This window comes from Scardinius erythrophthalmus (genome assembly GCF_964197995.2).
Source record: "Scardinius erythrophthalmus genome assembly, chromosome: 5".
In the NCBI taxonomy this organism is placed as follows: domain Eukaryota; kingdom Metazoa; phylum Chordata; class Actinopteri; order Cypriniformes; family Leuciscidae; genus Scardinius; species Scardinius erythrophthalmus.
The window spans coordinates 3,288,072-3,313,085 of record NC_138225.1 but is presented as its reverse complement, the minus strand read 5'-3'; the positions used below and the strand labels follow the sequence as shown (position 1 = coordinate 3,313,085).

The 25,014-nt window shown below is 37.9% G+C and overlaps 1 protein-coding gene across 3 annotated transcripts in view; it reads right to left on the bottom strand.

Moving 5' to 3' along the window:
- Positions 1–377: 377 nt before the first annotated feature.
- Positions 378–25,014, bottom strand: part of mtmr4 (myotubularin related protein 4) — an 89,844-nt gene continuing 65,207 nt past the window's right edge. For all 3 annotated transcript variants that reach the window (XM_081365861.1, XM_081365860.1, XM_081365859.1), the window contains 12 exons: positions 22,163–22,276; positions 19,787–19,968; positions 13,700–13,828; positions 13,099–13,210; positions 11,921–12,116; positions 10,891–11,076; positions 9,852–10,022; positions 8,693–8,847; positions 6,117–7,359; positions 4,578–4,688; positions 2,571–2,659; positions 378–1,467 (listed from right to left, as the gene is read on the bottom strand). In XM_081365861.1, the coding sequence (XP_081221987.1) occupies positions 1,290–1,467; positions 2,571–2,659; positions 4,578–4,688; positions 6,117–7,359; positions 8,693–8,847; positions 9,852–10,022; positions 10,891–11,076; positions 11,921–12,116; positions 13,099–13,210; positions 13,700–13,828; positions 19,787–19,968; positions 22,163–22,276 (2,866 nt within the window). In that variant the 3' untranslated portion in view covers positions 378–1,289. The remainder of the gene's footprint in view (positions 1,468–2,570; positions 2,660–4,577; positions 4,689–6,116; positions 7,360–8,692; positions 8,848–9,851; positions 10,023–10,890; positions 11,077–11,920; positions 12,117–13,098; positions 13,211–13,699; positions 13,829–19,786; positions 19,969–22,162; positions 22,277–25,014) is intronic.

Genomic DNA, 25,014 nt, shown 5'->3' with positions numbered 1-25,014 from the left:
CCCTCGAATGCAAAAGTCCGTTTTCAGTTTCCAATGATCCACCCGTTCCAACTTGTGAGATTAAATCAAAATGTTGTAAAATTACTGTCATTGGTTTATTCAGATGAAGTTGTAGAAAAGAAACTAGTACACTAGTATTCTGGCTAAAGATTCTGAAATAGAGCAGTGCAACATGGCTATAGTTTTACCGTAACGTACAACAACAACAACATACACATTAACGGTGCATAAATGTTCAGCTTGTTCTGTTTTTCTTTCTTTCTTTCTTTCTTTCTTTCTTTCTTTCTTTCTTTCTTTCTTTCTTTCTTTCTTTCTTTCTTTCTTTCTTTCTTTCTTTCTTTCTTTCTTTCTTTCTTTCTTTCTTTCTTTCTTTCTTTCTGTTACATACACTCAACCAGCCAGATGAACATGATGGAAGTCTTTATATTACTGACATGTTGGGAACTTGAGTTTGGCATTTAAAGTTAGTTGTGTGTGTGTGTGTGTGTGTGTGTTTCACATAAAATGAGAGTGAAAAGAACATTTCACAGTTCAGCTGAAGCGCCGTTTTGAAGGGAGTGGCTGAAAGTAAAACAAAAAGGACAAGAAAAATACATCCGTTCTGTGCACTGCCCCATTAACACCACAAAACTGCAATCAATGCAATGCAAACCGGCAGCTTGTTCAGTAACGGCAGCCCAGAAACCTCTCCGAAACAATACAAATGAAACGAAATTATACATTCAAGCTTCATATCAGCAGATGACAGCAAGTAAACAACTGCAGATTTCTCCATTTTGGTCTCGAATCCCCTCCATAGTGCACAAAATAATAAGGATACAAAAGTAGAATTATTTCATTTTTAAATAGTGTAGCAGCTTGATTTTCATCTTAAATAGTGAGCCTCTTGATGGACACGTATGGGGCTTTGAGGGAAGGAGGTGATTGTCCTACGTGTGTGTGTGTGTGAGTGTGTGTTTCATTGGTGATGTGTAGGGGGCCGTGTGTGTGTGATAAGATGATTTTTGAGATGAAGCAACGCCTCTCTGTGCATCTGAACCGCAGATGGGTTCGGTTTATGTCCTCAGCCAGAGAAGCTTTCAATCAGTTCACTTTCAAAACGCCCCTCCATCACGAACCGCGCTCGTTTTTTTCAGGACTTCATCCATCCTCTTCCTCAAGTCGATCAGTCTCAGCGGATCTGGACTCAAAATCGCCCTCCTCGTGCGTCTGGGGGGGAGGAGGCCGAGAGCAGCTCTTCCTCTAAATGACGGGCATCTGTCTGCACACGCGCGCTGTGATTGGCCGTCTCAGCTGGACGCAGTGGCGATGGGTTTCTTGAGCTGTTGTGAGCGTAGTTCTCGCGTGCGGGACTCCAGCAGGAGGTCGTAGCAGGTGTTGCACACCAGAACCGGGTCGTAAAGCTGCTGGTCTGGGATGGGCAGCTTCAGGTGGCAGCAGTCTTTACAAAACACGTTACCACAGTTCCTGCCAGAATACCACACATTCAATCAATCAATCAACCAAGCAATTAATCAATCACATATTCTATCAAACAACCAAGCAATTAATCATATGTGCCACACATGTAAGTAGTGTTGTTCTTGTTAACTAACAAAATATAAAAATTAGATGGAAAAACTTAAAATTCGTTCAGTTAGTAACCAAGTGGCAACATTTCTAACTGTATTTTTTTAAGTTGAACTAAAACTGAAACAAAAATGACAAGCTAAAAAAGAAATATTTAACAAAACTACAAAAAAAAAGAAGAAACAAAATTGCAAAACCTTAACGAAAGCTAAAAAAGCTCATTCAAAATAGTAATAACACTATAAATTATACTAAAACTAACACTGGCTATAAAACTAAACTAATATTCTATAAATTAACCAACTGATTACATACAAATCAAAAAAAAAAAAAAATCCAAAATTTAAATACAGTATAAATATTACATGATAAACTTGCATTTTCAACTAAGTTGAAGTACTAAAATGACTAAAAATAGAAATATTTATTTAAATATTTAGATATAAAAAAACCCAAAATGTTCAAAGCAAGTAGCACAATTACTTACTAAAAGCTAAACAAATTAAAGTATATAATAAATAAGAGCTAATTTTAAATATTTGTAATACTTAAATAGTATATAAATAGTACTAATAATAAAATTAACCAAACAATCACATACATCTATAAATTCTATATTTTATCAAATACTATTAATCCAATCAAATATTCTATCAAAGTTTAAAATCAAATCTGACAAATGTATAATAAAAAACAACAACGTACAAGCATCAAAAACAGGACACTTTAATCTTATAAGCACTGATTAAATGAGCTATTTTAATTATGTGTGATAAATCAGTTGTTGTGATTGATATTTAACATGACTAAATATTTAACATGACTAATAAATTTAGGTCAAGGTTACAAAAAGCAGCTCGGCAACCCTTTACAATCAACACAATCAGCAAGATCCAATCATTTCTGCTCTCTACACATGATGTCAGTGCAGTCCGGTGTGTGAGGCGTGTGAGGTGTGTGAGGGGTGTGAGGTGTGTGAGGGGTCTGAGGACGAGACCCACCTGCAGTGATGCCGACGCTTGGCCATCCAGAACTCGCAGTCGCAGTTGAAACAGTGAGAAGCCATGTGATCCGGGACCCATCTGGTGACCTGAGAGACGGGAACGAGGATATTAGTGTCACTGAGAACAACTGAGGGGCATTACGCCTGTTTCACACACACTCTGTTTGCAGTGTGTATGTGGTGCACTGAGAACAACTGAGGGGCATTACACTCCGTTTGCAGTGCGCAACTGATCCGCTGTATACCACAAACACAACATTTATTTACTATTTTTATATTTCAAATCCAAAAATTTTTTTTGTCAGAATTGCAATTCTCTTTTTGTACACATTACTATATAGTCTTTCATAGACTTATTCACGTTTAAACACTAAATTTAAAAACTATATAAAAGCAATGCATTGAATAAATTTAGATTCATATATTAATTTGCTCAAGCAAGTGGCAAAAACATTTAAACGTACCTTTCTATTCACAAATATTAAATTAAAACTTACAATTGACAAAAACAGCTGACTCTCATGCTCATCTCTTTAGCATTTAAACCTTTATATAAAAAGACTCACGGGCCTTGCCCACACGTAATAACAAACAGTGTATTTCACAATCAAAAATATTCAAACTTTGACCGCATCAGTTATTTTTGCTACTCATTGTAAGTGTTTGGCCTTTCTTTGCTTTACCCCAGGCTTAAAGTAAAAAGATGACTGAAAAATAGGAGTGTAATTTAATTAAACGCATTTATGGTGAGATAACTACATTTTAATGTCAAACTGTGTTTATTTTGACCACGGACCATGTGCCGTCACTTTAAAGGGATAGTTCACCTAAAAATTAAAACTAGCCCATGAGTTACTCACGCTGAAGCCATCCTAGGTGTATGATTATCTTCTTTCAGACGAATACAATCGGAGTTATATTAAAAAATGTCCTGGTGGAAGCTAGTTATTTTAGTCGATAAAGTTTTAAATATGGATATTTCTTCTTACACCAACCGTTTGGGACACTTTTGTGATGGATAGATGCACTTGAATGGACACAAAACACACATTATACAGCGGACTACCCACCAAAGCAATACACCGCCTTCAAATGGTACAAAACTCTGCTGCACGAGCCCTCACATATAATAAAAAATCGGACCCATATCACTCCTATTCTTCACCAACTGCACTGGCTTCCTGTCATAAACCGCATCCAATTCAAACTGTTGGTCCTAGTGTATAAAGCCTTACATGGCCCGGCACCCAAATACCTTGTTGATTTGGTACAGCCATATGTTCCAACTCGGGTCCTTAGGTCCAGCACTGAAAATCTACTCGTGGTACCCCGGGTCAGACTCTCTACGGTGGGCGGTAGGGCTTTTAGTGTTGTTGGCCCAAAGCTTTGGAATAAGCTACCCCCGAATCTTCGTGCGGCCGACAACATCTGGTCTTTCAAAAAACAACTTAAAACTCATATCTTCAAGCTTGCCCAATAAATAAGTATCCTCGACACTGTTTTCTCTGTTCTTCACTTTCTTAGCCCTATCTGCTACTTACTTTGTCGTAATTGTATGCTTTGATAAATAGTACAATATGTTTTTCTTTGATTCATGTCAATTGTTGTCTGTTATAAGCAGATGGCCTTTGTATCTGTTTGCTTGCTGTTTGTTTGTTATTTGTATTGCATTGTGAAGCGACCTTGGGTTCTTGAAAGGCGCTATAGAAAATAAACATATTATTATTATTAAAAAATGATGCCCATTCACTCCTATTATAAAGCGAGTAAATCATGGGCTAATTTTAATTTTTGGGTGAACTATCCCTTTAATTTAGCGCGTGCAGCACAGCAGAAATAACGGTCTCTGCACTGCTGTATACACACCGGTCCTGGAACGCATTGACGGACCGTATCCACGCGCAGTGTGAATGCTGTAACCGGTTAACACGGGTGCGGGAACGAATACGCACTGCAAACGGAGGATGTGTGAAACAGGCGTTAGGAAAGAGTGTGGATCCCTTACCTCGGTGTCCTTCCTCTCGACGCGGTCCCAGCTGCCCTCACTGAAGCGATCCTCGCTGTGATTGGACAGAGAGTCTTCCTCATCACTGCCGTCTGACTCCCGCAGGCACGTCTGAAGGGGCGAGACACAGAAGACACTCAATGCAGACCCCGTTTACACCTGGTATTAAGATGCATGTGAGCATCGCATTTGCAGTGAAAACACGAATGCATAACTAAAGGAGCAGATACACACCCGTCAATCAAACACTGCACTGTAATATTTCACAATACTTTTTTACTGTATTTATTAAATAAACGCAGCCTTCGTGACCAGAAGAGACTTTTCAAAAACATGACAAATACATTAAACCTGCAGTTACAAATGCATAAATGTTTGGGTTGCACCGATATGAATGCTTTATATTTGAAAGCCGCTAACCGATATATTGGCTTATAAATCAAAATCACGTCAAAAAAGCAAAACACAGTTAAGTGCAACAACAAGTCTGTCAAATAGGCTGTGTAAAATTATATAGGACATCATTATAATTGTGTACTTGGGGCATGGCTTTTAATGGTGACACTTTTGTTTTTGTAATCAGACTCTCAAAAAATATTACAAAATTTGGATTTATCGGCCACTAAATCCCAAAAAATTCTTTACATATGAAACTAAAACTACCAGTAGGCGGCGCCAAGTCACTGTTAATGGTCGATTTATTAAATCATTAATTCAACAGATTCATTTAAATGGACTGATTCATTCAGTGATGAAACACTGCCGTGTGTTGCTCAGAGATGTACAACAGTTCTGCTGTGGCTTTGTTTGAAACTATTTTTGTTGGCAAAACAGAGCAAAAACAGGCGATATTGTGTCCACAATCCGCTCTGTGTGATTCAAGTGGTCGACCTAGGAGTTCAGAGAGCTGTTAGCAGTTTTTTTTTTATGTACGATTTTTATATTATTTTTTACTCTGAAACGCATTTAATTAAATCATATAACAATTAGTAGGCTGTTTCTGTTTTTACATTCCCAAATTTAAGACCTCTTAAAATTATATTTAAGATTTCTGTTATACCATTTAAGATATTTAAGACTTTAAAGGGGTGGTTGATTATGATTTCACTTTTTCGAACTTTAGTTAGTGTGTAATGTTGCTGTTTGAGCATAAACAACATCTGCAAAGATACAATGCTCAATGCCAAAGTTCTTGAAGCTCCACCCCCTGTGCCGGGATCAGCAGCTCATTTGCATTTAAAGGAACAGACACAAAACGGTGTTTTTGCTCACCCTCAAAAAATGACAACTTTAACATGCTATATAAAAATATCTGTGGGGTATTTTGAGCTAAAACTTCACACACACACTCTGGGGACATTAGAGACTTATTTTACATCTTGTGAAAAGAGCATTATACCACCCCTTTAATACCCTTATATTTGATAAAACTGAAGAGTTTTCTGGACCCACATGTTAAATTCACTTTCATTGAAATCAGTTTGCATGTCCACACACCGGTCTGATAGGAAACGTGCAAATGTAAGAACATAAACTTACGATATCATCCTCATAGTCGACGTCCGGTTCGGAGGGCGGCGTGCAGAACTGTTTGCTCTCTAGTTTGAGCTGGAGCTGTCGAACCTGCCGCCTCAACACCTCCACCTCCTGTTTGTAATTGGATTCAATCTGTCGCAGCCGCTGCTGCACCGCGTCCACCGCCACCGGCAAACCGTCATCGTCCAGGTACGCGGGCGTCTGAGATGGAGCCAGAGATCCGCCTGAGGAGGGTGAAGAGTGGGAGGGTAGAAGCTGCCGGAAGGACGGTCCCATTGCTAACGAAGAGGCGGCTGAGGAACAAAGTGCGGCGTAGCTTGAGTTCTTCACAGCGGAAAACCAACCCGACTGGATTGGACTTCCAGGAGTGCGCAAAGGGTCACGACGACAACACGGCCCACCGTTTGCACTTCCGCCATGGGTGCGAAGAAGCTTGTTTGCCAATCGACGGCCATGATAGCTCCCGTGTTGAATGGCGCCACCGCAGGCCGACTGGACAAGGCCCTGGACGCTGTCCCATTGGGAGCCAAGTAGGGAAAGATCAGTCAACTGGCTTTGGGAAATAAGACGCCGCGCTGCTTTGGCGTAGTCGGCAGGGGGTGGCCGTTCTCTCACAGAAACAAGTTCTCCATTTCTTAACGCCTCAGTCTTTTTTGCTTCAACAGGGATGTGCGATTCAATCCTAGCTGGAGCGATGGCGCTTTGCTCCGTTAGCGTCTCCACGGACGCCTCCATTGGAGAACAGTGTTCAAGCTCGGAGTTCAAAGAGCTGCTAGTGTTTTCTACGTGTGCAAAGCCATTACAAAGAGAAGGTGAATTTGAGGGTGTGGAAGTGATTTCTGCAGTCCTGACTTCCTCTTCCTGCGGTAAAGGTGGGAGGGGACTGATTGGGATTGGAGGCGAGGCTTGATTTAAAACAGGAAGAGGCGGGGCCTGATCTAATGCTAAGGGGTGGGGCAAAGACGGCAGTGGCTGGGTTGTCAAACAAGGCTCCACCCTTACATCATCCTCATGTTGCTCACAAGTGATCGAAGAACCTAATTCCTCACACGTCTCCAACTCCTGCTCATCGCTGACCAATCCAGTGATCGACGTGTCCTGGATCGCCAACGGCTGATTGGACTCCAGCGCTGGCCGTCCCTCCTGGCAGTGCTTGTTCAGGTTAGGGTCACTTGAGGTGCGAGTGAGCGTCACGCCGTTCTCACAAGCAGACACCAAGTTGTCCATCGACCGTGTTTTGGGGAGCCTGAGTGAATGGAAAAACACACAATGTCAATATGCTTCAGTTTTCCACAAGAGGGCAGAATCTGAACACACAACTCAATGCATCTCAGTATAGAGACTCATTGATAACGGTGTATAAAAAAAAGGTTTTTATAAATAAGGTTTATATTTTATACACCATAATATACAATAAACAAACAAGTTTTATATTGACAAAAATTATTTTAAAAAGGAAAATAGGTGTTATTTTTAGTCTTAAAAATACTGACACTTGAAAATATTTTGCTAAAAAAAAGGCAAGTAAAGCAAACTAAATGCATTATAAAAATAATATTTGATAAGAATATTTAAGGCTTCATAAAATACTTTGCTTTTTGTTTAACAAAAATACTGTCTCAGTGACATTTTCAATGTTTTTTTAGCAAAATATTTATAAGGCAAGTAAAGCAAACTCAATATTTTATAAAAATTATTCAAATTTAAAAGTCTCATTAAAAGTCTCATTAAAATGTAATAGTTTTTTGTTCAAACATACAGACACTTAAAAATATTTTTTTGTAAAAAAAACAACACTGAAAATGTGTCAGGGCAAGTAAAGCAAACATTGCTTTATAAAAAATAAAATATTAAATATATAAAAAATTAATACATTAATAGTTTTATAAATATATGCTTAACAATGTATATTATAAAATATACATTAATAATTTATAATAATAAAGCTTTATAACATTGCTTTTTGTTTAATAAAAATAATGGCTCATAAATATTTTGTCACAAGGGCAAGTAAAGCAAATATTTAATGTTTTATAAAATAATATTTAATGCGTTATAAAAATACTTTTGTTTAAGTTTTTTGTTTAACAAAAATACTAACACTTAAAATGATTTTGTAAAAAAAACAAAAACTCAAAATGTTACCAAGGCAAGTAAAACAAACAATATTTTATTCAAAAATTGTTTTTTGTTTATACTTTAATATATAATAATAAAGTTTTATAACAATAATTTGCCTTTTGTTTAATACAAATTATGACACCTAATATTTTGCGTAAAAACAAAAAACACATTCAAAATGTCACCAGGACAAATAAAGCAAACTTAATGCTTTGTAAAAAATACAACATTTAATGCTTTTTAAAAATTATTTAATGCCTTATGAAAATAAAATACTGACACTTGACAGTCCTGCAATCTGTGGTTTAATGGCAGAAAGTCCGCTGAAACCTGAAACCTTTGGATCACAATATTACTTTTGGGAGAGTTGTTTGGAACTTGGCCAAATACAGATTTCTCGAAGCAATATGCGGACAAGTGTAATTGTGAAGCAGTGTAATCTGCGCGCGAGCGGTCACCTGTCGAGCGAGCGCGAGGTGAACTCCTCTCCTTGTGCCGACGGGCTCAGGTAGATCTCCATGGCGTCTTCGGCCGCGGTGCACGGCGATGATGTCGGCAGATAAACAGCCGTCCACAACTGAAGAGCCCGCGTGTGACATACGGGCTGCAAAACCTGCAACAGAGGCAATCACAGACGTCACACACACACCAACGTCTTCACAGTGACTGTGGCGTTAAATCCAAGACATTTATTGGGCATTACAAAAATAAATTGGAAATTTGAATGTCTTTTAAACGGTTCTCTTAAAATATCTGCGAATTTCCAAGTTTGGAAAAGGCACAGAAATTAATGAAATCGTACAGTTATAGAAATGTCTATAGTAAATATAAATTGTTTAGCTCTTAAATACTTTAAAATATACAGTCAAACCAAAAATGATTCAGATACCAGATATAATTTTTATATATAATATTATTATTTTTTTACTAGTGTGTGCAGGACACTATAGTTCATTTATGTAAGTGAGGATAGCAAAATCAAGTAAACTGTGACATATTATACCCAAAAGTTCTTCATAGTGACTACCAGTAAAATGTATGAACATTTGGGACCAGAAATGATTCAGACACTTTGACCTGACCATGTTTTGCTTAAAGGTGCAGTCTGTAAGAATTAGTCCCACCCCTCCTCCACTGTGATTGGACGGCTGGGTAAGAAGTGATAGTGATGAGTGCTGGGTTTTACCCAAAGTTGAACATTCTTCAAATCTCGACGACCGGTAAAAAACGCTGAGCACTTCATTGTGAAAAAGATGCTCAGCGCCTCTTAAAAACATGCCGCTCCCATTGAAAACAATTGGAAAAATACGCCAGCCGCGTGAAAAAATGCTTTGGTGGACACACGGCCTTAGTATCATAATTCAAAATATTTGCAGCATTGACTGCTTAAAGCTGATTATAGACCTCGTTTTATAATTAATGAACTTGCACAGTTATTGAACTGAATCAACACTGAGCTCACTTGAGCTGAATAATGACACTAGCTGCTTTATTTGATGACTTTTGCATCAATTCTGTTATTTTCCTGTTTATTACTGAAACAATCTGTTCTGTATAAAGCACTGTAAAAATTAAGGTGACATGACTTTATGTGTGTGCATGTGTAGGTGTGCTGACCATATCATGGCAGGGGATGTAGAGGAAGTTCTGGAAGTTCTTGTTTCCGGTGCGAAGGAGAGACCAGGCGGAGCATGTGCGTTTGTAGACGTTACGAGCCTCTCGCTCTTTTGCATTATTGCACAGGAATGTGCCGTACAGACAGGAGTACGTGTGCTGAACCAGCTTCACCTAGGACAACAACAGAGTTAATCAGAACAACAACATCTGGATGTGACCTACAGATAAACTGATCATTTATCCTTCCCGCATGACCCAGCCAATCAGGCTTCAGAATCTACAGACTACTTCAGTGATTATGATGGGAACCGTGTAGTCTGGGTGCATTGAATCATGCCGTTTATTTTTTATAAACTCCCCCTTTGGTATAACAAAAATAAATAAATAAATAAAATCAAGCTTTTAATGTTGTTTATGTGGTGTTTTTAATATGCTTTAAGACAAACCATGTGTACATTCATAAGTCGACACCATTGCGGAGTATTTCCTCCTTAAAACTGCAGTGAACCAAAGACAGTCTCAAAAACACGCTTTGAAATCGCTGGTGTTTCTGACGTCACAAACTACCTTGTAACCAATCAGATCAACGTGTGATCGTCAACCAGTGGATCTGAGTGAGTGAGTGAGTGGAGGCGGGGCTCATTTGCATATTCATAGAACCGCGCATTCTAAATGAGGCAAGGGTGTCGAGTTACATTCAAGAAATTATTTTTTTTTTTTTCAAGGAAAACATTTAAATATGTAATTTTGGTGATCAAAGATGAGTTTTAATAAGGGATACAATTATTGACGACGGGGGACTTTAACTAAAAATGTAAGTGTAGCTCAAATTCTGAGGCTTATTTTCTTAATTAAACCAACGTTTCGGTCTTTCTTAAGGTATGGGTCATTTTTCTTTGCCATGTAAACAGGCAACTGATGTGTTGATTGGCTAATTACTTATGCTATTTTTCAGCTGTTGACCAAATATACAGTATACATACACATGACATTTGAGTCAATGCCCAGCCCTACTGTAGATAAAGCAAAGGTTTGGTACCAGAAAGGCCTCGTTGAACTCGAACAGGCAGGGGAACTGCTTCAGGAGCTGATGAACACAGTCCAGCCACTGCAGGAACACCGGACACTGTTCGCTCACGTCATCACTGTTCTCCTGATGACCACAGCGGTCCGCAAACTTGTGGCCGTAATCCAACCACTCGGTCTCCACCAGCACCTGAAAACCCTGCGGACACAATACCAAAGATGACTGGAGATCTAGAGGATGTAGCAAATGTAATATTATCCACTTAACTGCACTGACACTATCAGATAAGAACAAAATGAACTGATTATACACTATTTATACACTATTTTTTTTTCTACTTACTATATTAATGCACTGTAAATGTATTTATTCATTTAGAATTTTAATACAATTTATTTATTTATATTAATCAAAATGTTTTTTTTTTTTTTTATCTAATTTAATAGATGAACTTATTCACATTTATTTATTCACGGTTTTCTCCAGAGCGGCTGTATAGATAAATGAACCAAATTTTAAAAAAAAATTCAACAAAAATGAACCATCACTGAACTCACTTAATAAGCCCATCGGAAACTATAGTTGCAGTAGTATATAGTTGCCATTTTCCATAAATAAGTAATTTTCTAGATAGTTAAGTTATCCATGTTTTATGTTTCAATTATATGCAAGCAAACAACCAAATAAGGGATTTTGAGAAAAAAAAAACTAAAACCTGGGGAAAATAAATGCACAACATGTTCACATAGGACACTATTAACACGACTATGCATGAAACCATTCAGAAAAATGTGGACACAAATGGGTTAAGCTGGACTTTGACACTCAACTTTGTTGCATTATTCTCCTGTTATCTCCGTAAAGCTACTTTGAAACAATCTGTATTGTAAAAAGCGCTATATAAATAAAGGTAACAGGTGACATTTTAATCAAATTTATTTATTTTAATCTTATTTTTTACAGTTTTCCTTTTCTACGTCACTCCCTTGCAGACCCAAAACCCCTGTTTTAAAGGACAGGAGCAGCACTTCTTCACATGTACCTCGATGGTTCTGTAGAAGGGATCCAGAAGGATCTTTGCGAGGGCCACGATCTGCGGGGTCCGATCCCATCCGTCTGAACAGTGGACGAGCACCGGACGTCCCTCGCGCTCCACCGCAGAGCACACCAGAGTAGCAGCTTTCAGCATGACGGACAGATGCTGGAGCCAACGGGTGCTTTCCAGAGCCGAGAGCCAGCTGGACAGAGCGAACCGAGACTCGGGTTACACAAGCAGAAACTACGGCGGCACGATGTTGAAGAAAAGTGCGATATGTGAACCTGGATCACAAAACCAGTCACATGTCGCACGGGTATATTTGTGGCAATAGCCAACAATACATTGTATGGGTCAAAATTATCAATTTTTCTTTTATATGAAAAATCATTAGGATATTAAGTAAAGATCATGTTCCATGAAGATATTTAGTAAATTTCCTACCGGAAATATATAAAGCATTTATTTGTGTGAGTGAATGCAGCACAATCGCCAACATAAATGAACAACTTTAAAGGAGATTTTCTCAATGTTTAGATTTATTTGCACCCTCAGATTCCAGATTTTCAATCATGCATTAATTGAACTCAATGCATTTTAACTTTAATGCACACCTTTTCATAAATAATTGTTAGAATGTTCATTGTAAATACATTGTACACAAAAGCCAGTAAAGTGTTAATGAAAACGTATGCTTTCGATGCTTTACTTGTCAGCCACGATAACACACTGTCTTTGAATTATCTTCATTTAGAGGCTTTTATTTTTATTTTCTCAGCTAATGTTTTTTCTATATATTCAAATATAAATATATAAATAGAATATATATTATTTAAATTTAATATACAAACAAAAGTTTGGGGTATTTTTTTTAAATTAAGACTATTTGCATTAAATTGATCAAAATCATCAAATCCTCATATCAGAATGATTTCTGAAGGATCATGTGACACTGAAGACTGGAGTAATGATGCTGAAAATTCAGCTTTGATCACAGGAATAAATTACACTTTACTATATATTCACATGGAAAACATGTATTCTAAATTGTAATAATATATCATATTTTTTCTGTATTTTTGATCATATAAATGCCACCTTGATGAGAAATTTCTGTCAAAAACATTAAAAAAATCTTACCAACCTCAAACTTTTGAACGGGAGTGTATATTAATGTCACTTACTTGCCAGGATCTGGGATCTGACTGCAAACCGCTCGAAGTGACTGAAAGCTGTTTCTGATGGAGTGGATGTTGGCCATGCCCATAAACATCACCTCACAGTTGGGATAGTACTCTAAAAACACAAGTAAACCAGAGAGAAAACAGACTTCAGTCAACAAACAAACAACAGATGTATTTCCATCCAAAGGTGTGAGTTCAACTTATGCGCATAACTGCATATATGCATATATATATATATTTTTTTTTTTTAGAAAATGACCGATCGTTTCGCTAGATAACTCTTATTTCTCGACAGGGAACGTGTCGAGACTTTGAAGCTGCACTGAGACGGACATTTGAACCTTCTTTGAACATTGGAATAGTTGATTGCCATTGAAGTCCATCATGTGTAGAAAAATCCTGCAATGTTTTCCTCAAAAACCTTAATTTCTTTTCGACTGAAGAAAGAAAGACATGGATATCTTGGATGACATCGGGGTGAGTAAATTATCAGCAAAAATTTGAAAGTGAACTAATCCTTTAAATAAACAAATATTCGATTTTTATGAGCCCGAATATTCAAATACAATATTTTTGAAAAATGCCCTTCGCTAGCACTGACCTTCACACTCGCAGCCTCCTCCTTTGGCACGGTTCGCCACGGCAGCGGTGTATGAACGGGCATCGAGAATCAGCAACTTCTGGGCCGCGGCGCTGGCGTCAGGAACGGGACATCCCGTCAGAGACGAGTCTGAGGACAAGACAGAGTGGATGAGATTAGAAAGAAATACTGACACACTGCCTATTACACACTACACTGCACGAACGGCATACAGGGGGCAGATATTAACAGGGTTAAGGGCAAAAAATGCCATCAAAATAACAAAAATATCCCCCACACCGAAGATAAAGGGACAAAAAATATATATGTATCACTTTACAATAAGGTCCCATTAGTTAATGTGTTATTAACATTAACTAACGACAAGAAATACATTTGTTACTGTACTCATTAATCTTGATCATCTGTTAATGTTAGTTGCCAAAAACACAACTGTTCATTTTTAGATCGTTTACAAATGAAATCTTATTGTAAAGCGTTACCAAAATGTCAATATTACATCATCAAGAGCAATAATCGACAATAAATATTTCTTTTTGTCATAATATTGCAGCCCTAGCCTTTTAATGAGTTCCTGTTTTTTTTATTTTATAACTTATATACTTTATGTAGGCTATTTACATCATGCAACTGTTGTGTAAATACAAGTATGCCAATATGAGCAGCATTAAACAGTAAATAAAACATAAATGCACGTCAGCCTTTGCCGTATATAAAGACAGCTTTTGTTGATGGTAACAGTCTATAATTGTGAAAGTATTTGACGTAAGACAACACGGATACAATTGTTAGAACTGGTAAAAAATGCAAATATTACACTATCAAAAACAGTGTGTGAAACAGAAACTGTCAAAACGGATGTTAATGAAAGTGAAGTGAACCACTCATTTGGTGCAGCTTTTATGATTATGATTATGATAGGACACAATTATGATTATACTGCGCTGTTCTGAGTCATGACATTTCTACAACACCCCGCAGAAATAAGTTTTAGTATGGCAGAGAGGTGAACACAGCAGGCGAATAAGAGTAAGCCGGCCCATAAGACTCATTTTAATGCGACACAAGTGCAGATATAATTCTTCAGTCTGTCCCGCTGGAAAAATCAATGCTGTGAAACTTCTGGCATCACGACAGCACTGATTCTTCCTGCACATGACAGCCAATTCACTTAGAAGCATTAAGATGAGAGACACTTTACGGAGGCCAGCCAAAACTCGACCGGAAGAGTCCAGAGATGAGTCTCGACTCAGCAAAAACACTGCATTCAGTGGAACATCCAATTAAAAAGAGTGATCGCATAAAGCAATGCGACTCAGGATAAATGATTATTGGAACTGAACCACCCTGTGATTAATTAACAACTGAATTAATTACATTTTACATTGAAGATAAGTAACTTGTTCATCCAAACCTCCCCTCTGTGCACAATAAAATAAATAAATAGATAACATGGAATATAAATGGTTTTCAAAGAGTAATGCAGCAAATGCACGCCACATAAAGCCTGTGCATTACATTAAGCAGAAGCTTTTATCCAAAGAGACTTGTGGTTGTGGAAAAATCACAGGCAATTTGTCCTAGAGCAAACAATATTCATAGCTCACGATGCCAGCTTCAGTATAACAAAAATAGATTATTAAATAAGTTAGAGCAGAGGTGAATGAGTTGTTTGTTTGCGTAATGTAAGTGCCTTGGTTAATGGCTATGGATCAGAACTTTAGAAAATCAGAACCCGAAATCCTTGCAATATAACCGACTTATGATGAAGCTGCATTAAAATACTTATTCATCTGCTACTAGTTGATGCGTGAAGCTCCTCTTTAATAATGCGGCACTTCTCTTTTATTAATTTAGCCCTGTTACAGAATGAGCAAAGGGGTTTTATACAGGGTCTAATGATCTAGCAAAAATCATAATTTTGCAGTTTTTACTGTAACAAAATATTTTTATGAACTCTTGAATTTCCTATATGGGCCAATACAGCCAATCTGCCCATTTCACTGTGCCGTTACTCAGCCACCATAGAGCGTGTGTTAAAGTTAACATGCAGGCTTCATACTAGTTGCAATGGACTAAAGAAATCCACATTTGTTACTATTTTTACCATACCAATGCTTTTTTACTTTGCACATATTATTGGCAATTCCCGGGCACGTAAACGAAGCTTTTAAGCTAAAATTTGTGCTACAGGTAATAATGGTCTAACAAAATCAAAAAGCTTTTAGTGCACCAATCTTTTTAAATAACACTTTAAATTCACATCGCTATATAAATAAAATATTTCAATAATTTCAAAACCAATAAATGCAGTTGAAGGGGTTTTAAAAAAGGTTTGGTACTAGAGTAAAAAGAAAAAAATCCAAAATTTGCATTTCGTTAGACCGTTACCTCTAGTAATAGCTTTGACGCAATCTCTATAGTGGCCTAGAAAAGAACGAGAGCATTTCCGTGGTATTTTGCTGTGTTTTGTGTTTTGATTCTGCAGTGTTGTCAACCTATATTTGCTTATTGAAATTTTCATTGTGTCATGCACTACTGCCAGAGCCTTACAAAAACATGGTCCAAAATGGGTAGCGGCGTAGCGCTTTATTTCTCACTCTCACACACACACACACACACACACACACACACACACACACACACACACACACACACACACACACACACACACACACACACACACACACACACACACACACACACACACACACACACGTAATAACTAGGTAGTAACCCTGAACCTACCCCCAAACCTAACCTTAACCCATATTGTTACCTTATATTACCCAGTACTTTCTTATGTAAGTTTACTGTAAGTACATGTAAGTGCAAGTACTGTAAAATAAAAAGCAACCCCAAAATGTGTGTCCCGTCTCCATGCAGCAGGACACTCATTCACACTTACAAATCAAAGATTTTACACGTCTAATACAGGGGTGACAAGGGAATCAAAACAATTAGTTGAAATGTAAAATTGCCAGATTTAAAGGGGTAGTATAATGCCCTTTTCACAAGATGTAAAATAAGTATTTGATGTCCCCAGAGTGTGTGTGTGAAGTTTTAGCTCAAAATACCCCACAGATATTTTCATATAGCATGTTAAAATTGTCACTTTTTGAGGGTGAGCAAAAATGCACCGTTTTTGTGTCTGTCCCTTTAAATGCAAATGAGCTGCTGCTCCCGGCACAGGGGGCGGAGCTTCAAGATCTTGTGTCATTTTACCTCACACACACATGCACTGAAAATTTCAAAAACGTTCAGCCTTTTATGTTCAAACCGGAGTCAGACAATGATGGAGAGACTCAATAAGAAGTGACAACATGTAGAAGAAACAGGACATTTATGAATGGTAAGTTGATGAATTTATGAAGCTGATGTGTAGTTATCTTCTAGTCATTGATTAGCATATTCTGTCTTCATAATCTATAAATGGTGTTCTGGGGGCGGGGTTTATGTAAATTCTAGGGTTGGTGATGTCACTAACCCAGGAGGAATGTGGTGTAGTCTCTACCAGCCGTTTGTTGTAGTCCTTAAAAAGCGATTTCTTTAAAAGCAAATATCTCCGTTTGCTTTGAACTTTGAGCGTTGTAACTTTGCAGATGTTGTTTATGCTCAAACAGCAACATTACACACTAACTAAAGTTAGAAAAGTCAAATCATAAATCAACCACCCCTTTAAGTTCAGTTACAGTAAAGTCTTCTAGAAAAGTGAATCATCACGACACTTCAATTACACATGGGAGATTGTGAAATAGAAACAATCTCTGGTCTTGCCGCTGGAGAAAATAATGCACCATCTGCATTATAACCAACCTGACATTGTCTAACGCATTTCTGCAGAGCGTTTCATCCGTTCGCGAAGCATCTGATTGTGAGGATGTTGGCATCGGCTCTCGACTCATTAGATGGTGCGGTCACGACCGTAATTAGAGCGCGTTTACTCTTCAACTGCGCAAAAAACCTCCTGCCAATTTCCCTCTCAGACAACAGCCTGCAAACTCATTTCCAGGCGCTTCTGCAGTCGAGTTCGAGGCACCTCGGCCCGCCTCATTCCCAGCACACATTGGCAGTGTCAGAGAGGAAACGTCCGTAATTGAAAAGTTTTCCCATGGCAAAACCCATGATTCTTAGCAATCAGGTTGGCGCGAGCCGTTCATCTGCAGTCCAACACACTTAATTGTCTCTAGACGCGTTAACGCTCTTCATTTGTGGGAAAGAACGAGGGTGAGAACGCATTTTAGGACAGAAACTAATTACTAATGACATTTCCCCCCCAAAACATATACAGTAATTATCTGACAGAGGAAGGATTCAATGGTCTAAAACAGTGGTTCTCAATCCTAGTCCTGGGGACCCACAGCTCTGCACAGTTTGTATATCTCCCTCATTTAACACACCTGATTCAGATCATCATCTCGTTAGGAAAGAGCTCTGAACTGAACTGGGTGTGTCAGATAAAGGAGACATATAAAATGTGCAGAGTTGTGGGTCCCCAGGACCAGGATTGAGAACCACTGGTCTAAAAGACGATTATTTGGAAAACAAAACATGTTTGTACTTTACAGGCTTTATGCATTTCTAATGCACGGAATAACTAACTCACAGACTCGCTCGCCACAATTAAAATTCCACAGTATTAATAGCCCAATTAATAAAACCCCAACCAATTACATTCAATAAACCGAAATCTGAACGTTTGATCTTAAAATGTATTAGTAAATGTTGATAGTAACATTAACTAAGATTAATAAATGCTGTAAAAGTATTTTTCTTTGTTATTTCACGTTAACCAAATGTTACTTATTGTAAAGTTACCATAATTTTCAATATACTTTTATTTTCATTATTTTCTTAATATATAATTATAATTACACAAGTAATTTAATAATTCACAAATTAATTAGTTATTTAAAGTCTGTAAACTCTCTAATTAATAATAAAAATCATTAAAGGGTTGGATTGCGATTCAAAAAACATTTTAATTGTCTCATAATATCCACTGCAGCATGAGCTCTTTTTTGTCAGTGTCTGAAACGGTTCGATAAAAGGATTCAGCGTCTCTAAACTCCGCCTTTCTGAGAGCCTGCTCTGCTCTGATTGGTCAGACGGCCCAGTCTGTTGTGATTGGTCAGAAACCAAATGTCCATTAACATATCTGAAAATCAGCTCTTGAGACACTGAGATACATACAGTAATGATGTTACTGTATTAATCTCATCAAAGTGGATTTGCTTTGGTCTTCTCAACATGAACAACACAAACCAAACTCTTCCAGTCTCAGATACAACTACAGTGTTTGAGGGCGGGGCAAAGCAGATGCTGTTCAGCCAATGAGAGCACAGACTGGCATTATGCAAATCTGTTACATTGTTATGTAGGTTCGTGCATGACTGGAATTACTGACGACTCGTTTCAGCAATTCAGAATCACTTCTTTCTTTTGGCAGATAACTATTTATCTGCACTTAAAGGTATAGCAGAGGATCTTTCCAAATTTTAGATAAGACCGGCCCTCTCCACTTTTTGAAAAGTTTGATTGATTCACCAGAATGATTGACAATTAGGAGGACCAATAGTTTAGGTTACCCACCAGGAAGTAAAAGATCCTCCGCTATACCTTTAAATTCACAGCTGTATTACACACTGCATGAAAGGGAATATCTGAAAAACATCCTTTAAAGGGACATCCATCGGATGCTCATTTGTTGGTATGATTCTTTAGGGTCTTCATGTAAAGTTTGTAAAATACTTTGGTTAAAATTCCTCAATGGTTGTGTAAAATAACACCCTTCACCTCCTCAAAAACAGCTCCGTTCACAGCGACCCGTTTCGGTGCATGTCTCTTTAAATGATAATGAGCAACTGCTCAACTGCAATATGACATCATATTGCTCAGAAAATCCAAACGACTTGATTATTGAGAGTGTTTAGACTTTTTGAGGATTAAAAAGGAGTGAATGGATTTTTTTCATTGTGTGGAGATTGTCTCCACACACGGCAAAGACACATTTATATGCAAACACCATATAAAAGTGAATTTAGCATCCGATGACCCCTTTAAATAAATGCGTTATCAGCGTCTCACCGAAGTCACTGTCGCACGAGTCGGGTCCGTCTCCCCTGCTCCTGCAGATCTGCGGCCCGGCGTCCAGCTGACAGGCCTTCGCTATCGACGTCACCAGATACTCGTCCTCCGTGTTCCTCCAACCCCACCAGCTGATCTCCGGCTGACTGCAGCGAGCGATGACCGCCCCGTTACGCTGGTGCCTGGCGGACAGAGTCAATCAGAGGACATCAGTCACCCGGCAGGGGCGCATTCTTAAAGGGATAGTTCACCCAAAAATTACAATCAGCCTATGATTTACTCTCCCTGAAGTCATCCTAGGTGTACATGACTTTCTTCTTTCAGACGAATACAATGGGAGATGTATTAAAAAATGTCCTGGCTCTTGCAAGCTTTATAATGGCAGTGGATTGCAACCATCAGATTGAAGCTCAAAGAAGTGCATCTATCCATCATAAATGAACTCCACACGGCTAATAAAGGCCTTCTAAAGCAAAGCGATGAGTTCGAAAAAAAACATTTATTAAAAAAACTAAAATTCTAGCTTCCGGCCAAACGAACATACGGATTCCACTAAAGCGCTACTTGTGACGTCAGAAGTAGCGTAGTGCGCCATGGCGTGGCGTAAATAACAAGCTTGCATTAGTGACTCTCAGCTGATCCACGTCTACCTATAGGAATACGAGGCCTATCACCGTGTGCATATATAAGCTCCTTCAGTATTATCAGCAGCTATCGAGTTTCTCAGGAGCGAATTACCCTCCTCATCCCCAGCTCCTCCTCTCGTTAGTCAGGATTTGGCATTCTGATTCCCCTTGAATCAGAATAAATTCTCGAATTATGTTGCACTTTAAAATCTTGATGATATCTGCAATACATTCATGTTGGTTCCGTTCTGTTTACCCTAAAGCCGAGTTCAGACTGCACGATTTTCAAAGTAGTCGGGTCACTGTTCTTTTCACACTGCGTGACTATCTGGGGTAACATTCAGTTGCTGGTGTGTTCACACTGCACGATGCATCGGCAACAGGAGGTTTCACACTGCATGACTTTCAAGAGGAGGAATCGCCGACACCTTCTGTCTGGTCCGCAAACTACGTTTCGCAACCAAACACACGCGAGAAGTGATAAGGAAATAGCGCAAAATCCTGCGTGTGTAGACCGCAGTTCTCGCGCGACACTGAAATTGTTATTAAAAATAATAGCCTGCAAGAAGCTTGCGATCCAAATTGTCTGTGCACTGATTTGCAGCGAAAAGGAGAAAAAGAAAAACATATTATGCATGAGGAAATGGCTGGGAAGACAAGGGGAGCAAGGACTGTGTGTTCTGCAAAGAGAGTTTGGGGTAAATTAATAATTTTGCAATGTGCTGCTGTTGCTGCTGGTCAAGCAAATGTTTGTGCTTTGTTTCTGTTTGATATAATTGTAAATATATCTATTAAAATACTGATATTGTGGCCTATAACTCCTCCCTGAACATCCCACTGCTCTGTATCTTGCTCTCTCATTGGCTGTCGGTCATCGCCGATGTAGTTTTCAGTCAGAACACTTTCACACAGCAGGATTTTGAATCGCCGACAGGTCCAGATATTTAGCATGCCAAATATCTCACGGGCGTCGGCGACTCGTCTGCGATTCTCTCAGATCGCGTCTTTGCTCATTCACTGGTCATTGGTTGCATTCATTGGTTGCAATCCACTGCCATTATACATCTCGGAAGCGTCAGGGTGTTTAATAACATAACTCTGATTGTATTCGTCTGAAAGAAGAAAGTAATATACACCTAGGACAGGGTTCCCACACCTTGGTTAACTTCAAATTCAAGAACCTTTCAAGGACTTTCCAGGTCCAATACCCTCAAATTCAAGGACTTAATAAATATGGGGACTCATTTGTTGTGTTCAACAACAAACGTTGAGGTTCCATCGTAGTGGTTTTGTGCGCGCGTGAACGTCATGGCAACGTAGCCTACAACACGAAGTACCTCACACAGGAAACACTTAACGTAACGCGTAAATGCGTGTAACTAACGTAAATCAAGCAAGCTAGAGCGCATAGGCCACAAAGTGTTGGCGAAATAACACTTTCATCCGACCGGAGGGAATAGTATGGAAATTTTCCCAGAAAACTTCTTGCACAAAATAAATTCAAGCACTTTTAAGGACCTGTATCTGTGTGTTTATTTTCCAGGGCCTATTTTTTTTTCAGATTCACAAACTTTCAAGGATTTCAAGGACCCGTGGGAACCCTGCTAGGATGGCTCGAGGGCGAATAAATCATGGGGTAATTTTCATTTTAAAGTGAACTACTGCTTTAATATGACAGAAGAAAAAGGGCTGGATATTAAGGCTGAACTGACTGCGATAGGACTGGACATGGACGAGCTGCTTCTCTCACCTGTAAACCACCACAGGAATCCTCTTCCAGGACCTGAAGGAGGCCACGCTCTCCAGCTCTTTATCTGTGATCCAGACGGGCACCAGCAGTTTCTGAGGGTAACTCGAACACAACCTGCAAGACAGAACGACGAGAGTTTGACACTGAAACTGACAGACATGAACACAACCAACAGTCAGAAACAACTTCAATTACACAGAAAAAACTCATTATTTATTATAATTTTATAATACACACCATATCAGCAGCAAAGGCTATTATCATGGCAAACAGAGTAGTAGGAATTATCATAACTAGGAATGCACTGAAATTAAATTTTTGGGCCGAAACAGAAAATTCTGGATGCACTTGGACGAAAACCGAAAATTACTTAATATATATATATATATATATATATATATATATATATATATATATATATATATATATATCTTATTTTATATTAGTTTTTTGAATAATTGTATTATTATTAGACTTTTTAATTCAATTAAATTATTTTACTGAATCTGAATAAAAAAAAAATACAAGGCAATAAAATAACCACACCTTTGTTTACAATTACAGAGAAAATAGGCCTATATTAAAACAATATTAAATATCAATTTAATATTTAAGGGGCGGGGCAGGGTGGCATGTTTTCGGCCGATATCGAAAATGCCATTTTCAGCCAATAATGTTCGCCGGCAAAAATTTCGTTGAATCCCTAATTATAAACCATAACAACAATAAAATGTCAAGAAATAAAGACAATTATATACAATAATTTAACATATTTCTTACAACAAATACAGTAAAAAATATATTATATTATTTTTACTGAATATGACATTATATTAGCGACAGCAGCAAATGTATTTGCTATTTCAGTGTGACATCTGATTAAAAAAACAAACACATTTTTGAAAATGTCCATTAATGACATTTCTGAATAAAACCATTGCCTAATATAATTTAAAGGAGGATTTCAATAAAACATGCTTTATATTATTTATTAAAAAAATACATAAACAATAAAATAACATTTTATTGTTTTATATTGGTATTACATACTAGTAATTATCCATATTTTACCATGTTTACAAACCCAGATATTAAACATCATGTAAAGCTGTTTTAAAACATTGTGTATTGTGAAAAGAGCTAAACAAATAAAATTGACTTGACATGTATTTATGTATTACCAAGTTAAATAAAACAATGTCATGTAGCTTTAAAGCATTTAAATAACCATTGCTTATGATTGTAATTGTTCAAGTGAGTGATTTTCTCTAATTGCTGTTGTCTGAATAATATTAACATCATAACTGACAGAAGCAAGACCAAATGCATCATATTTTGAGACAATTCTGAGTTCTGTCCTATTAGTTTATAATCATTCAACAAACAAACTTAATACCTTTTGACCATGAAGTGCATTAAACTGCCGTACATGAAAGTGTTTGAACATTAAATATATCACAACACATGAGGATTAAAGTCATTTTCTTTTATTCTGCTGTTCATATCAATCACACACAAACACTCACTTCATCTCGGTCTCATTCACGCTGTGTGTCTCACACTCAAATGACAAAACTCAGTCCAATTATTTCCTGATGTCCTCAATGACCGACCTTACACACACACACACACACACACACACACACACACACACACACACACACACACACACACACACGAGTGTGTCTGACGTGACTCATGTGGCGCAGCAGGTTCAGGCTCGCTTTAATTATCCATCTCTACAGCACTTCTCACACAGCAAAACACTATCTGGTTATTTTATGAAAAATCTGAAATCTGTTCAACAGGTTTCACTTATCAAGGACAATTTAAAGAGGACGTATTATGTACATCTTCAAAGTGTTGATTATGTTTTCAGGCTCTACTAGAACAGGTTTTCCTTCCTAAATGTTGATTATTTTCCTCATATTCTCCACTGTTTCACCTCCTCTCTTCCCAGTCTGTCAGTAACGCTCTGTTTAGTTCCTGTCTCTATGAAGCCCCGCCTTCTGAAAGCACACTGCGCTCTGATTGGTTGGCTGGAGCAGTGTGTTGTGATTGGTCGAGCGCTTCGAGTGTGTTTGGGAAATGTCCCACCCCTTACCATAACCACCAGTTTAACACACTACTAACTAACTCAACCAGGCCCCGCCCCTTTATTCTGTGCATTAATTATTTAAATGAGGAATATTGTGACGTGTTCGTTCCCGGAAGAAACTCGAGACTAAAACGGAGGCGTTTCAGGAGTTCAGAGACACTGACACTCATATAGAGAAGAACTCATAAACAACATTACACACTGAAGAAAGACGAACAAGGGAAAAGCTAAATATAGGACTGTTACTAGGACTGGGCGGTATGACGATATATATTGTGGTGATGATATAAAGAGATTTTGCTATATTGTTTATGTAAATATTAGGAGTGTAACAATATATCGTGTCACAATATATCGCAATACAAAAATGCAACAATATGTATCGAGGATAGTTCACCCAAAATAAAAATGTATGTGAGGAAAAAAATAAACGTTTTTAGAGTTTTAGTGTCAGTACTACATTAAACTACTATATATAATGCTGAATATAATGTATAATAATGCAAGTGGCCTAAATTATTTTAAATATATATAGTCAGTGACAGAGATCAAACATATTCGTCTAAAGTAATTCTGTATTTTCAGCTTCAGAATCATGAATATTGTTATTCGGGTGTCTCTATTGTCCTATTCATTTACACACACAATGAAATATCAAATTTAGCATTTCAATCAACAGTTTATTTTCTGTTAACCTTTTATCATATGTCTCGCAATAATATCGTATCGTGAGTTCAGTCTCGTGACGAGGGTA